Source organism: Amblyomma maculatum, chromosome 3 (assembly GCF_055883805.1).
Source record: "Amblyomma maculatum isolate TAMU_Amacu chromosome 3, ASM5588380v1, whole genome shotgun sequence".
In the NCBI taxonomy this organism is placed as follows: domain Eukaryota; kingdom Metazoa; phylum Arthropoda; class Arachnida; order Ixodida; family Ixodidae; genus Amblyomma; species Amblyomma maculatum.
The window spans coordinates 4,156,687-4,173,011 of record NC_139346.1 but is presented as its reverse complement, the minus strand read 5'-3'; the positions used below and the strand labels follow the sequence as shown (position 1 = coordinate 4,173,011).

The following is a 16,325-nucleotide window of genomic DNA, read 5'->3' as shown; positions in this document are numbered from 1 at the left end:
AATGCTGTGTTCTACTACGAATAGTTTGCTCACTTTTAGCATACCAACGAAAATGCTTTCATACAATAGTGCTCAATCGAGTGGAATATTTCAATCACCCTGAAATGAGGATTTGAAGCAAGTTTGTTGAAAATTATTGAGCTAAGCATCTCAGTACCACGACTTGCCACCTCTTTATAAGGTAGTTGCATACCATGCTTACATTTTTTCTCATATATCCGCACCGTCAGCATCATTCTATCTGCTAGATTAGTCGTTTGTTGGCCCGATTCATTAGGCGCTTGTTTCTTTCTCAGTTTAGTTTCTTGCGTATATTTTATTGGCCAAGAAAATGCGGTAAAAGCACATTTCTCTATGCAACCTGTTGTGAGAGCCCGGAAATGTTTGAAAGAAGTCTCCAGTCTGTTAGCGTTTGTCTTTTTATTACTGTGCAATTCCTTCCCCTGGGCGGCGGCCGTCCGCCCCTTGGACCCTGAGTGGTGCGTCGACCCGTCCACCGCTTTGGCGCACCTGCATGGATTTCGACGCGCGCATGCAACCTCGGACCTTGCTCGCATCGCATGCGGTGAAGAGAGAGCGATCGGGGAACGACAGGAGTGCGAAGTGCGCGAGCCTCGAGGACGGGATTGAGCAGTGCGTCAGCACGGAGAGCAGGCGTTGGAAAACTGTGCGAACGAGCGTGTGCGAAACAAAGATGTGTCATTGTAATCCAGTTGTTAATATACCCATTGTACCTTTTCGTATTTTATTTGTGTTTCCAGTCTTTTCTTTCACATTTTTTTTTTCATTCAAATGCTAACAAGTCAGTTTACATGTGGGTATCTTCTCTCCATACACAATATTTGTAAAAAAAAAAAAAAAAAAAAAAAACTACCTTCCCCGCGCACGCCTGTAACTGTTCCACCACGGAGGTAGTTAGAGAATAAATAAGCTTTGATACCGAATTAAGCTTAATTGTAAAACAACGACTGCTTTATTTAGTTTTTGAACTCTACAGTTATTCCTTCTTGCCATATGTAGCGCAAGCATTGTATTGCAGTGAACGACGACGGAATCGCGAAATTGGGGGTGTGAATAAAAGCGGAGAAACGTTACAGACTTCTTTTTTTCGCACTTGTGCGAAAAAAGAACAAACAAACGAGAAATTCTAAAATTATGCTATCCATGCACTTGGCATGGCGTCGAATCAAAGTTGTTCTGCTTAGCTGCCGCTCTTGTATACTGGCCGCTACACGAAGCTATTTTGTGTTCCTATGAAATTCAGTGTGACAAAGCCCCCCGCGGATATATTTCGCGTTTCAAGTTCTTGTGAAATGTGGAAGCCGGCCCGCCGCCGTGCCGCGGGCGACTCTATAGCTGGCTCTGCGATCATTTTTGCCACTGCAGTGATTCGAATATTCGCGGCTTGTTTAGCAAATAGCTGGCGTACTCGTTTGCCGAATGAGTGTTTCAAGATAATCATAGAGCATTTACCAGTACCGTATGTGTGCGATATTCCATCAGTGATTAATGCGCCATGGTCATTGTAGTCGTATTTTTTATTTTACACGTATGGAATGGTCTACTCTTGCAAAGCCGTCAGTTACGCTAGCTGCACGTATGTCAAATAGGTATATGAAAGAAATAGAGCCTTAAAGTATAGCGGCTGACGCACTGCGTCGTAAATTCCCGCCCGGGCGGCGGCCGTGTGCACTTTGAACCACACGTGGAGCGTCAGGGCCTGCGTCTTGGATTGCATCGCGCAGCGTGTAACCCGACAACCCCACCTGCAGAGCGCATCCACTCGGGCAAGTCGGCGCCGCTGTTGCTGGCGCCGTGCCTCAATGTTTTTCTTCCTTTGTTTGTGATGTTTTCAATGCACCCTAGCAAGCAGCGAACAGAGCGTCCATATTTCGGTGCGAGAGAGTGCCCTCAGTGGACTGGAACAGAAGTGCGCGGTGTGTCGTCAACAACAGCGGACGCTTGAGAAAAAACAAATGTGCGAACGAGTGCGATGAAGAAAAGTGAAACTGTAACCCAGTTATTTGTTTCAGCATAACCTTAATATTATTCATACTGAGATTGTACGTGCAGTGTTTTCTCTCCGTTTTTTTCTAATACTTCACTTCTTAGAGCGACAACGAAGCAGGAAGCGTCAATACGATTTGCCATATGTGGGAACGTTCATGCATTTGCGGACCGACGTTTAATTTACCGCTCAATAACCCAGCTTTAATTTAGATCACCATTGTTGAATCGTTTAAGCGAAAGTATGTGCTGCGATGCATCGTATTCGTATAGCTTGAACGGCCAAGTGTATTTTTAAAGTGTATTTCGATGGAACCGCGCTCGCCATAGACGATCTGAGTCACGTACGAGCCTTAATAGGCCGACGCTTATCGCTCATTAATTGCATCGCACTGCATGCGTGTCCTGCGGTAATCGTCTGTTTAAAGCTACTGTTGTTAAAACTGATACACTCGGGGGCAAAGAAATTTGCTAAAACTTTTGGAATTCTCTTCACCCAGAGCAGCAGGAATCGCCACGGGAGCAGCCATGGAAGAACCTAGACCATTGCCGAATAGAATACAAAAATAGCAACCATTGCCTATGCACGATATATGACATGTCGTTTTGATTCTTTCTGATCTCTCGGTCGGCGTGGAGCTATTTATCGCCGCCGCCGCCCGGACCAGCAAACGGTGGTGAACTTATTTGATGCCGTTGACCGATCGTCGGTCTCATCCAAATTCGTCACAGTATACATGTGGATTAATTACAGTGCCAGCTTAAGTCAATGAAGATCTAGTGTAAAAGAACATGGTGTAATCCCAAGCAACATATAAAACAGCTAGGTGGAATTAAAGCAAACACGACGGAAACCAGCACCGCGGAACTATAACTATTTAAACACAAGATTTCCGAAGCATTAAAAATTGCAAAGGTAACTTAAAAACATCGATTATAACAGCACAGTTAACGACTCCAAGTATTAAATGAGCCTGCCAACCGCAAAAGCACGCTAATGCGGTTTCCCACGGAATATTTCCAGCCACATGCTAATTTGCATCTAATATTGACCAGTAGGTGAAATAGACAAGACAATGTTGATTAAAGTGTATGCCAATGCATCTGGCGGGACATGGTAATAGAACTAACAGTATTGTCCAGCATATGCCATATAATATTCAACGTCAGTGGAGTAATGGCTAACGCTGTTCGATATAGCCATCCTTATGAAAGGGCAATGCCAATACCGTTGATATGTAAGGTATGCCAGTGTATATCTGACATTGGCGGGCCATTGTAACAGAGCTGACATTATTGTCCAGCATATGTCGAATATTGGCCAACATCAGTGAACTGACGGCTAATGCTGTCCGTTATAGCCATCCTTATCTCATGGCAGCGCCAACACCGGTGATACGCCGGATATCCAGGCCCATCGTTGCCATCCTTGTATAATGGTACCACCGATATTGTGAGGGCATCGGATATGACGGGCCAATGTTGTTATCATTATAAATAGGTACGAACAATATTGGTTACCAATAGAATCCTCAGGGCCAGTGTTGGACGTGTTATAGAATGGTACAACCAATACCAGCCATAAGATGGCAACGCTGGGCCTACATAGGGCTGATCTCTGCCAACTCACTGACAATATTGGCCCGGGCTGTTGTGCTGCCTGGGTTACTCTTAAGGAGCAGCTGTTATCTTGCCTTCACATTGCACATCCTGCCCATGCTCATTTCGACCAGAATGTCATCAACTTGCGTTCGTTTCCTGACCTGCCTTGCATGCTCCCTCTCTGTTAACCTGCCTGCCATTTTCCATTCCATAGCATTCTGCATTGACCTCAGTCAATTTAGAAGTTTTTGTTAGTCCACACTTCTGCCTCATCGATTAGTACCGAAAAGGTGCAACTGCCTGCATACTTTCCTCTTGAGGGACACTGGTATGCTGCCATCAATGATCTGACAATGCTTGTTAAATACACTCTATCCAAATCTGTTCCTCATAGTCATTGCCCTTTCGTTGGCCTGATCTGCAGCCATTACCTTTCATTAGCAGACATTCTTTTACCATTTACAGCACCTCGCTACCTATTTTAAACTGTTGTTTTCCTAGGCTCTTGAACATTACTTCAACATATTATCTTCTGCTTAATAATTTTAACTCTGCCATTGTGTTTTAAGTTATTCATCATCCTTTGCAATTCTTGCACAGAGGTGCATAGCAAGGCAGATGCCATCAGCAAATTGCTGATTACTAAGGTTTTCTCCAGCAACCCTTATCTAGATTTCCAACCTTGATTTCCAAGCAAGCAAACTCGAGATTTCATGTCTTCTTACCTAACACCTTATTTAATGGGAATTTATAACTTTATGGAGACTATCGTTAATATGCAGCCACTATAGATACCAAGGTCACGTCGGCTACTGCGACATCTGTGCCTTCATTCATGAGCTGTTCTACATGCAAAGTGCGCAGAAAGATTGAAGCAGAGTTCCAATGCAGCACAGCAGACGTCTGTAATGAATAGCAGATGTGCACAGGAGCGTTCAGAGGACTCTTAACATCCCTGTGCTCTGTTACCGCAGTTACTACGGTGACCATCATGCATTGGCGGAAAGCAGCTGAAGAACATGTGTGGGACCCAACATCCAGACAGCAACCCATAGTATAATGGTCAGATTTCTGGAAACCCCGATTGGCCGCAGAGGTAGGGGTGTGCGTCTTTAGATCGCTGGCGAGACTGCTTACTTCGTACCCGGCTTGAAGCAGGATGGAAGCTGTGTAGCAACAGTTAACCCCAATTCCCAGTTCAGTCTCATTCCTGACACTGTTAGAAAATAAATAAAAAAATAAAGCGGAATGAGAAAATGCCTACACCTGCGGAGCATTAACAGGCTTAAGCCAATCAAAATAAAATGAATTGGGCCCAGTCAGCAAAAAGTTTAATTTGGTGGAAAAAGCCAACTGAAGAAATAAAATTGGGAATGGTAACGCGTCTATGTCCTGAGGATTCAACGAGCAGAGGGTGGACAGTCCTTGCAGAGCTGGTTTAATTTAAGATTTTTTTTTTCAATAGAAGTGCCCGAAGAATTTACACACACGCAAAAAAGAAAGGAAAAGAAAAAATGAAAGAAATAATAAAAATAATAATAAAATAATTAAGAAAAATAAAGAAATAAATAAAAAGAAATTAAGTTTTATTGATAACATGATAAGGTAAATTTAAGAAAATAAGTAAATAAAAAAAACCACACAAAAAGGATCCAAATAAACGTAGATCTATGCAGATGCAGGTATAGGCTGGGTTTGTGAACTGCAATCTGTAATAAAAAAAAAAGGCGTAAAGACAGAGCAAGACGTACAAGACATAATACAATCGAAGTTATATGTACATATTATTTGGGAGAAGGAAATAATAATAATATTTATATATATATACATTAGCTGTTCTGTGCAAATTATGTACAATATTTAGATTAGAGAAAAGAAGTGATGAAAAATAAATAATATTAAAGAGAATACTTATGACAGCAGTAATGAAATTGATAATTATGGAAAAAGTTAAAACGGAAATAAAAATCAATAATCTGATATGGTAACAGCTGCATTTCTCCATTCCGGAGAGGGCTGACATGAATGTCTGCCTCATATGGCCTGCCTGGATGACCCTCCCCAGAAAAGGAAAAACTGCAGCTACATTTTACGTGTTTGTGTTCGTGTGTAGTCAGGTAGGTTAGAACTAACCACTGATACTATGCGCATTAATAGCGCGCAACATCTTTTGTCGTCAAGCCAACGTCTCCAGTTGGCCGTTGGTTGGTCATTCGCAGAATGTTAGGTAGTCGAGACACCAAATGTGATATGATGGGACATGATGTCAAGTAATGAAACACATCTCCCTAGGCATAACCGCATGGACATGCCGACGAGGTAGTGAGTCCGAAGCGGTTAAAATACTTCGGGAAGCGACCGTGTCCCGTTAGTAAAGTAACCAACGGCTTCGCTGGAGGGAAATTTTGAGGTATGGTAAATACGTTTGGTATCCAATTATAAAGTATTCTCATTGTTGTCCCGCCACCAGGCCTGCCATTTCGCTCTTACTGATTTTTTCAATGCCGTACGTACGGAATTTTTGGATTTAGCAGAATATCGAATTCAAATTGATTTATATGCTTTGGATGCAATTATGTCAGCTATTTCATTCCCTACGACGCCCGAATGAGCTGGGACATGAAATAGATTTACTGTGCGAATATATGCGACCGTATTTAGAAGCTGTTTGATAGTACCAATTTGTGGGTCTAATGTGGAATAATTTGAAAGGGCATTGAGGAGTGAAAGAGAGTCTGTGTAGATGTGGAAAGGTGTTCGTCCATTCTGATGCTTCACATACCTCAATGCCTCTCCAAATGCTATTTTTTCGACGCAATACGTGCTGTTTGCCAATTCGACCCTAAACCGGCCTACTGACAAAATTCGGCCAGTTTGTGTAATTGCTACGAATGCAGCACCTGCAGCCGTGGAAGTATATGAACCATCCGTGAATACATGGAGCGCTGGTAGCGACGCGTTCGCCGCTGCCGCAACCATGTCCAAAAGAAACTACTACCGACGGATGTTGAAGGGCCTCATTAAAAGGAGACACTATCTCCGAGACAAGATATGAATTTTGGCCGAATGTCATGTATCGCAATACGAATAATCTAAACTCCGCGCTTAACCTATCAAGGTCAAACTGCAACGGAGCCGCATGCATTAAAATTTGAAGTGCCCTCGTGCTTATTGCGGAGTAAGCTCCAGCCAACGCCATTAGCGGAGCCCGCTGCACAGTTATCAATCTTGCACGGAGTCCCGAGTTGGGACACTCAGTCCACCACACAGGGGAGGCGTAAGTTAGAGTTGGCAGAATGACCTGATGGTATAGCCTTCTGAGCTGTTCCGGTGCCAGCGTGCCACTCATGCGCAAAAGGGTTCCAAGACGCGCAGCAAGCATTTCAGCACGCTCCTTGAGATATTCGCCATGACCGACAAAGTGCGGTCTATGAAGACTCCGAGCACCCGGACTGACGGTCTGAACTTAAGACAGACGGCATCCAGGCGAACGGTTGGTGGCGTGCGCCCCATGCCTCTTCTCGGAGGCGAGAACAGGACGCACGCCGTCTTCTGAGCGCAGATGGTTACCCTGGCCGTCGCCGCCCATGTCGTCACTCGTCTGAGTGCATCCTCTGCCAAAGTCTACAGAACCCTAGGCAAAAGAACGACGACGTCGTCTGCATAGGAGCGACACGCCCTCTGGCATCGGCAGCTCTAGCAAGCCACGCACCACAATATTCCAGAGGAGCGGTGACAGTGGAGAGCCCTGTGGGCTGCCCAAGGAACCGCGTCTCCCGCCCTGGAGCGGTGCACCACCTCGCGGTCTGATAGAAACGACCGCAGCAGTGCACAGAGGTTTCTCGGGCATCCCCATTGCCCGAGCGATGCAAGGACTAGGGGATGCCAGACACTGTCAAAAGCTCCCCGGAAGTCTATTGATTATTGCGTGTAGCCCTTCTGCTCTTATATCTCTAATTTTGGTTATCAGAGTGTGGAGAGCATGAACTGCTTCTCTCTGTTTCGTGAATACAAATTGATTGATGTGAAGAAGATTGTCTTGCGAAGAAATGATACAGTCACCCGTACAAGAGGCGCTCCAACACTTTTCCCAGTGTAGAATTCATTACTATGGGTCGATATGAAGATGTAACCTCTGACGGTCTGCCTGGCTTGGGGAGAAAAATTATTCTTCCTCTCCTTCATACCAAGGGGAAATGTCCCAATTGTAAGGCGGAAGAAAATATGAAGATAAAAAGTTTGGCTTTAATTTTCATAATTCTTGAACTATTCGAGGTGTAATTCCATCCAGTCCCGAAGCTGTTCCCCGTTTCACCCTGGAGACAGCAAGGTGGACCTCACCGTAGGTGAAGGGAACATCCTCGGGACCTCCTAAATTGCAATTCATCGCCTGAGCTCGAATCTCTGAATGTAATGGGGTGTCTGACTATTGTCTGAAGCTACCTGGTTGTCTAATAACAACTGGGCCGTTTCTAATGTGAATGTTGTTAATGTGCCATCATCCCTCTGCAATGGAGGGAGAATGACCGGCGCCTGTAATTTTAAAAATGCAATTTTGAATGTGTGTCCAAATATGTTCGATTTTAAGGAATCTTTTGCAATATTCCTCATTTCGGAGTTTCGAACTCTTGCGATGTTGTTTCTGTATATTCGTAAAGCCTCGTAATAATCTTTGCCGAATTGCTGCCGCAATAAGTAATCTTTTGTTCTTTGATATCGCCTGAGGAGTGCCCTAACCTTAGATTTTTCAATTGCCGATTCGTCCGTCCACCAATTATTAGAATTTGCGGCTTTCGAATTTGGACGGAGCGGCCAGGAAACTAAATTATTTCGCCTTAGACGTTCAAAGATTGTATAAAATTTCGCTGCAACAAATTCTAATGCCCCCGGCGAACCAAGCTGCGCACCAACTACCGCATCGAAAAATCGTAATTTTGATATGGATTTTAATATTCTTGTTGTTCCTAGATGTGTTAGTCATGGGCTATGTGTTTCGGGTCGTGTTTCCAGATTGCACTGTTATATATTTATGCTCTGAAAGTGTGATGGTGTCAGATACGTGCCATGATGGTCCCAAAAGCATCAACTGTGATGATGCCATGGTCACGTCGATCCAACTGTCTGTGTACGGGTTTGTGTAGGTAGGAGGAGATGCATGGGTCACTCATTATTATTAAACCTGATGCCATTGCAAATTGCAAGAGTTCCCTACCGCGTGTGTCGGACTGATGTGGTCCCCACAAGACATGTTTTGCAATAAAGTCCCCCCCAATTACGACCTGCATGTCCTGCGTGAGTGTTAATGCATGTGTTATGTGATGTAATGTAGGTGACATGGGAAAATGCGGTGGTGCGTAGGCACTGACTAATAAAAATGATACGGTGGTTGATGGGCACACAACAGCTACCACTCTTGTAGTTATTAAAACGGGTAACATATCGTATCGCGTGTTCGTTTCGATTATAGCACAGCGTGGCTTAGATGTATGTGCAAAGACAATTCAATTTGGAGTAATTCCTATGATTTTATCACCAAATGTGTAACGGTCTGATACTAATGCAAAATCATTATTGTAATTTGTAATACTTTCTACTAATACTGGGGTCGCATTCTTACATTGATCTAAATTTACCTGTATAAATGAAAAGGATATGTTAGTTGTCATTTTAATTTATTGACACCAAATACAGTTCTGATAATTTGTAAAAATGCTGTGACCCTTTGTATTGAAAATTCCTCCAAAAAGTATAGTAGGACCATATATAGTGGCAACAAAGGAAAAAATTGAGATAGAAAATGAAAAGTAAAAACAAAAAACGAGAACAAGAAAAAAAACAAAGAAAGAAAGAAAACAAAAGATACCACTGTATTTGGTTTATGTGTGTTTGCATAGCAAACAAGCCTGTGCAGTATCACCCGACACGGCTGGAAGAAGTCCCCAACAGGCGATTTATTTCTCCCATGAAACGCCCCTTCCCAACGTCCCTACCTAATGATTCATAAATAAATGAAGCCGTCAAATGTGACGCGCCTGAATCTAATTTAAAAATAAATGAAATGTGAAAACCCCTGCCCGTGGGAACATCCACAGCCACTTCGAAGATATAGAAAACCCCATTATTAGTAGCACTTGACAGCCACACTGTGCCTTCAGAATTAGATCTGTGTTGAATGAAAAAAGGGACACACAACTGTAGAGTGGCATAAGGCCCGATGGAGGAAAAGAGGGGAGCCAGTCCTCAAGGGAAAATGTTTTTACTGGCGAGAAAAAGAATCAAAAGCACCAGTTGACATTACCTTACTAAAAGTTGCAGTAAGGTTCGTAATGCAATATCGAAGAAGTGTTGAAAAGAATAGTAGGAAAAGAATGGTGCTTCTAAGTTATGCTTTGGCAGAAGGGAATTGATTAAGGAAGGTTTTCGACGGGCTTCCACAGGTAAGTGCAGAGAACTCGTCGGTTAGAAGAGAAAAAGAAAAGGAAGCGGCTCCCCCCCCAGGTTAAGTGTTGCCATAATCCGTCCTAGATCTTAAGACGTGCGGCCAGGATCGGGCATTCTGGGGCTCTGTGCGGTTGCCCCTCCCGTCCGGCCCTGCGGCACACAGCGGACTCATTTGCGCGCACGGTGCAGTCTGTAACTGCGTGTGTTCCAGCACACCTTGTGCATGCCGCGTTTGCACTTACTCGGCAATTGCGCCGTAGCTTGCGCAGAAGGTGCACATAGGTGCGTGCAGATCTTCCGCAACTAACGCCGACGACCAACTAACGGTAAGCCTACCCTTTGTTAATACACATGAAAAGGCGTCTGGTGCCATAGATATGCGTGTTTTAGTTCCGTCTCGAGCCTTAGACGTGTATCGCCGCGTTGTGGTCTGCGGGTCTAGATTTACGCCAGGGTTTTTGGCATTGATGTTCTCTATGACCTCGGCGTCCGATACATCTTAATCTGCGCCCCATAGTCTAATGTGGGGACGGCGGCGATCCACAACGCGGACCCGTAACACGTTTATAGTAACTTCGTTATCTTGGACTGCTTGGTGCAGATTTGCGGCTGTGTCCCTATCTCTTGCCAATACCGTAACACCATTAGGTGTAGGCCGCAGCGTAACCGGTCCGATACCGGCTTCTTCTGGATTTATATTTGCCTTAAGGGTCTGGATTGTTGTGCCCGCGTAGCGGAATGCGGCGCGGTAGATGTCAGAAAGGTAACATGGTTCACTTGCCGCTGTTACGATGGTTGAGCCTGCGGCCGCTGCTGAGCTGTGACCGGGGCGTCGCTGCTGCCGGTCGAGCCCCGTAGGATCTCCGCAAAGGTGGACTGATGAGTTGGAGGCGGCGCAGCCCTGAGGCGAGTCTCCGCCGTTTCCGCCTGTGCCCTGGCCTCGGCGGAGTCGCGCTTCTCCGCATACCACATCAAACGCAGGATGTCCTCGCGACCTCGGGCGTCAGATGCCAGCGCCTGGTAGTGCGCACAGCAGTCTATGACTTTCCCGAACAGGTTCATCAGGAAAATTTGCGCCTGCGTGGCCTGAGGCACTGTAGCTTCACCGTGGTCCGAGACCCGGGACCTGGTCGACGATGTTCGGTAGGCAATGGATGGCTCCGCTACCAATGTGTCGTCCGGGGATTCGCGTCGCGGCTTCTCCGCACGCGAAGTCGGTCCCGACGACGAGCCCGCAGGAGGCGAGGTGGAGCCCGCCATGCCCGCGGGGGGACCTCCTACCTGGCCACCACGGGGCGCGGCCGGTGCTAGGCCTCGCTAGTGTTACGCGAGGCTCGCAGAGTCAGTCCGTAGACCGCGAGTAGCGGCCGAAAAACGGGGAGCGACCCGCAGAGGCCGTCCCCGACGAGCGGTCACGTCCGCGGTTCCGATAAGGAAAAGCCCACCTGGTGAAACAGGAGCCGCCGGTAGCCCGCTGCAGGGCTGACACAACCGTGGGAATGATGTTGCTGTACGTCGAGCGCGATTTGAAGGTTATCGCGCGAGCGTCGACCAGCCTAGCACTCCAGGCACCTGGCGGCCGGGTTTGCAACAGGAAAAATTATCATTTCGCACTCTTCTCTTCCTCGTTCGCTGTTCCATACTGTAGCAGATCTGAGTAAGGCTGACGTCACTCGCCATAACCTAATCTGCGCATGAACCAATGCGTCAGCACACTATATATACACCTTCTTATCGGGAATAAAAGTTGTTCATCACCCGACGCGGGGCCGTGCACATGGTGGCAGCGTTGCCCATTCACTATGTCCGCCCCGACGACGCTGCTCCCGGCCCCGAAACCATTGGATACCTCGGAAGACGCATGGAAAACATGGAAAAGTGAGTTCATGCTATTTTCTACGGCCACCCAGTTAAGGAAACAGCCTAACGAAGTGCAAGCAGCAACGTTACTTGTAACAATCGGAGAAGACGGAAGGAAAACTTATAGCACTTTCAAATTCGACAACGAAGAGGACAAGAACAACGTCGACATTTTACTTAAAAAGTTTGAGGAATTCTACAAACCATCGACGAATTTGACATTTCATGAGTTCCGCTTTGGATCGAGAGACCAAAAGCAAGGGGAACCTTTTAACGACTGGCTGACAGACCTAAGGCTGCTAGCAAAGAACTGCGAGTTCGGAGACTTGGAAGACCGCTTGCTCCGCAGTCGCATTACCCTGGGAGTGCAGGACAAGTGTTTACAGCAAACGCTTGTAGCCGAAAACCCGTCGTATGAGAAGACAGTCGCAATATGCCGAGCCCGCGAGCAAGGAAAGGAACAATTTAAGGAAATCAGCGAAGGCACCGAAACAGCAGACGACGCAGTAGACCATGCAGTCGGCCCGCGAAAGCGACCTTGTAAGTATTTCACTCATCGTGTAGTAACATGTCCGGCCCAAGGAAAGGACTGCACAAAGTGCGGTGGGCGTAATCACTTCGCCCAAGCATGAAAAGCATCTGCGCCCCGTCATAACAAGGGTCAAAAAAGGAACTGCGCGAACTGCAAGGCGCGGATGACGGTGATTTCATTTTACAAACTTTGAACGTCGGCGCTGTAGCCTCAGACCATTGGAGCGCGACAGTTGACATTGAAGGACGCCCATTCACATGCAAGCTGGATACAGGAGCGAACTGCTGTGTAATCTCAAGTAAGGATGTCTGCAAGCTGCCGAACAAGCCTCACCGAGAATGTCGCGTAACGTTAACTGCGTTCTTCGGCCACAAAACTCTGGCCAAAACAAATTTCGCTTCATTTGCGCGCTAACAACAAAGTTCACAAAGAGACTTTTTTTCGTGGTTGACCAAAATGTGCCCCTGACTCTCAGTAGCTGAAAGCCTTGGGTTTATTTGTCGCGTAGAAACAGTTCATGTCGACCAGTTGTACCCAGCAGCGCAATAGTTTGCAGATGTTTTCAGTGGACTGGGACAGTTAAAAGGCGTTGAGTACACGATGAACTTAAAGCCCGAAGCCGTGGGAGTGGTCGTCCCGGCGAGGAGAGTTCCAGTGGCCCTCCAAGAAAAAGTCAAGAGCTCCAGCGCATGGAAGAACAAGGCGTCATATCCAAGGTAAATGAGCCTACAGAATGGTCCAGTCACATGGTCACTGTAGTTAAGAAAAAGTACGCATCTGCCTAGATCCCACAGCACTCAACAAAGCTTTGCTACGGGAGCATTACCCCATGCCGGCTCTTGAAGATGTAGTGCCTAAGCTTGCCGGAGCAAAGTTCTTTACAACTCTAGACGCGGCATCGGTATTCTGGCAAATAAAACTAGCTGACGCAAGCTCCAAGCTCTGCACAATGAGCACACCTTACGGACAATATCGCTTTCTGCGCATGCCTTTCGAAATTGCCTCAGCCCCGGAAGTGTTTCAAGCAGCAATGCATCGCGTGCTAGAGGGTTTGCCAAATGTCGCAGTAGTAATGGATGACATTCTCTTATGGGGCAAGACTAAAGAAGAACACGACTACCACTTGCAGAATCTTTTAACACGCTGTCGCGAACATAACTGAACTTGAAGAAATGTTCACTTTTCCAGCCAGCGGTACGCTACCTGGGACACGTGCTTACTGCAGAAGGCCTGCGGGTTGACCCACAACGCGTAGAAGATATTTTGGAAATGCCAGCACCAAAGAATAGTAAGGAACTGCAAGCTTTTCTGGGCACGATAAACTTTGTGCAACGTTTCGTCCCTAACATGTCTGTAGTGACCGCCCCTCTTCGATCTTTGCTACGCAAAGAAATCGCATGGGTATGGACAGAAAAGCAGCAAGAAAGCTTCGAAAAGTTGCGCGAGGCTCTGATAACAGCCCCAATTCTCTGTTATTTTGACCCCAAGAAAGGAGTTACCTTATCAGTTGCCGCAAGTCAGTTCGGGGTAGGCGCCGTTCTGATGCAGGATGCGCACCCCGTTGCGTTTTCATCGCGGTCACTCGCAGATGCGCAGCAAAGATATGCTCAGATAGAAAAGGAAACCCTCGCGATAGTGCACGGCTGCACCAAATTTCATGACTATATATTTGAACAGCATGCAGTAACAGTGGACACAGATCATTTTCAATAAACCACTGCACCACTGCCCGCTACGCTTGCAACGCATGCGGCTGACGTTGCAACGTTATCCCATCATCGTTACGTATAAACCCGGCAAAGAACTGTTCCTCGCAGATGTTTTATCTCGCTTTCCCACTAAGGCATACATGGAAGAACACCAGGAAATTCAAGTCAATGTTCTTGATTGCGTTTCAGCCTCTGAGCACTGCCTGAAAGACCTGGGCCCGCTTGCACAAAACAATCTTAAGACTGTCTTAGCTAAGTCCAGACTTAACTGGAGTCTAAAGAATAGGCCACTAGCATGGACGCTTAAGACTGGAGTCAAGACTGGGCTTTAGTCCTGACTTGAATAAGTCGCTTGTATGATTACGACTCTAGTGCTGTCTTGGTTAAGGCACAAGGACGCCAGGTGTCTAAGTAGAGAAATTAGGGAAATACAGGGATGCGCTGGCACTGTCCCTGCTGTAAGATGTACATATTCCGTCAATTTTGCGTTGTGTAAAATCCGTGCCATTGCTTTTTGCGGCTTAAGATTGTGTTACGAGGCAGAATGCCCCAAGTGGTTGCTGAGGCCGTTCTGGGAAGCCACTCTGGTGAACATGAACCCGAAGCGTTCGACGTTCGGAACACGAGCCGTCTTAAATAAGCTTGGTCTTTCTAAAGACACCATTTAAGTCTGGACTTAGCTCGGACTTTATCGTGCAAGCCGGCCCTGCTTGCAGCAACCAGTGGCGACAGCAACCTGACAAAGCAGCGCGAATACGCCGAGGCCGCGTGGCCTCTTCACAAGCACGAAGTCCCCGAGCAACTTCGGACCTACTTGGGGTACCGAGACGAGATACACGCGCAGGATGGCCTCGTATTTCGCAGCAACAAGGTAATTATATCAGAGTCAAAAAGATACGAAATGATCCGCCTCCTTCACGCGGCGCACGCTGGCGCGGATAAAATGAAGGCGAGGGCTAGGAACGTGATGTACTGGCCGAACATGGCGAGCGACATTGAGCAGTTCTGTAAAGGGTGCAAGGTGTGCATGAAGAATCAGCCGCGAAACGCCCTTTTAAGTCACGATGTCCCAACCTTACCCTGGCAAGTTGTTGGTATTGACTTGTTCTTTTACGAAGGTCGTGAATTTGCCGTCATCGTGGGCTTTTACTCTTTTTTTTTTTTAGATTCGGGAACTTCGAACCGCCACAGCAACCTCGCTGAAAACCTGGTGTTCTGAAATCTTTTCTGTCCATGGCTTGCATTTGAAGCTGTGCAGTGATAATGGGCCGCCCTTTAACAGCCGGGAATTTAAGGACTTCCTGAACATCCTAGGTATCGCCCACGTCACATCAAGCCCCTACCACCCGCGGTCTAACGGCATGACAGAAAGAGCGGTGCAGGAAGCAAAGAAGCTTCTAAAAAAATGCTCCTTTAAAATACCTGCATTTCAAATGGCTTTGCTTGAATGGCGCAATACTCCGCGTGATGATGTGCTACAGTCCCCTGTGCAGAGGCTGATGGGACGCCACACTCGGACACTTCTCCCGGTGCCTAGAAGCCACTTGGAGCCACGGGAAATACCCAGCAACGTGGTTTGCAGCCGGCTTCGTGAGATACGCCAACGCCAAAGGACTTACAACCGCGGCAGCAGGTACCTGCCACCTGCGACACCAGGACATCAGGTCACCGTGTATGACACAATCCAGCGGAGCTGGTCTCCAGCTGTCTTTCTCAGGCCAGCTAACGAACCTCGCTCAGCGATCGTCAAAACCGAGGACGGCAGGGAAATTCGACGCACACGAGAACATCTACGACTGATAGGACCGCAACCTGAAGCAAGTTCCGTCCCCCAAGAAGGCCCTCGCACAGAGCCTGTCCAAGAGCTACGCCGAAGCACAAGGCAGCGACGCGAACCATGTCTGTACCCTCTGCCCGAGTGACGCTAAACCTTGTTTTTTTCTGTAAAAAGGAAGATGTAGCAGATCTGAGTAAGGCTGACGTCACTCGCTCTAACCTAATCTGCGCATGACCCAATGCGTCAGCACATGTATATATACGCCGTCTTATCGGAAATAAAAGTTGTTCATCACCCGACGCGGGGCCGTGCACACATACAACAACCATCATCCCCGCGATAAACTCACTGCCCTTTCTCTCTATTCTAAGCTTTCCATCTGTTGCGCTAAACAGTC

At 46.8% G+C, this 16,325-nt stretch overlaps 1 protein-coding gene and 1 pseudogene across 2 annotated transcripts; both read left to right on the top strand.

Moving 5' to 3' along the window:
• Positions 1-11,852: 11,852 nt before the first annotated feature.
• On the top strand, positions 11,853-14,882 carry LOC146194131 (uncharacterized; annotated as a pseudogene). The gene is made up of 3 exons (XR_014705424.1): positions 11,853-11,928; positions 12,570-13,158; positions 13,631-14,882. The product of XR_014705424.1 is annotated as an uncharacterized LOC146194131 (transcript).
• On the top strand, positions 14,292-16,073 carry LOC146194130 (uncharacterized). The gene is made up of 3 exons (XM_084596007.1): positions 14,292-14,315; positions 14,852-15,022; positions 15,633-16,073. The coding sequence occupies exons 1-3, from the start codon at positions 14,292-14,294 to the stop codon at positions 16,071-16,073; spliced, it is 636 nt and encodes a 211-aa protein (XP_084452133.1).
• The last annotated feature ends 252 nt before the right edge of the window (positions 16,074-16,325 follow it).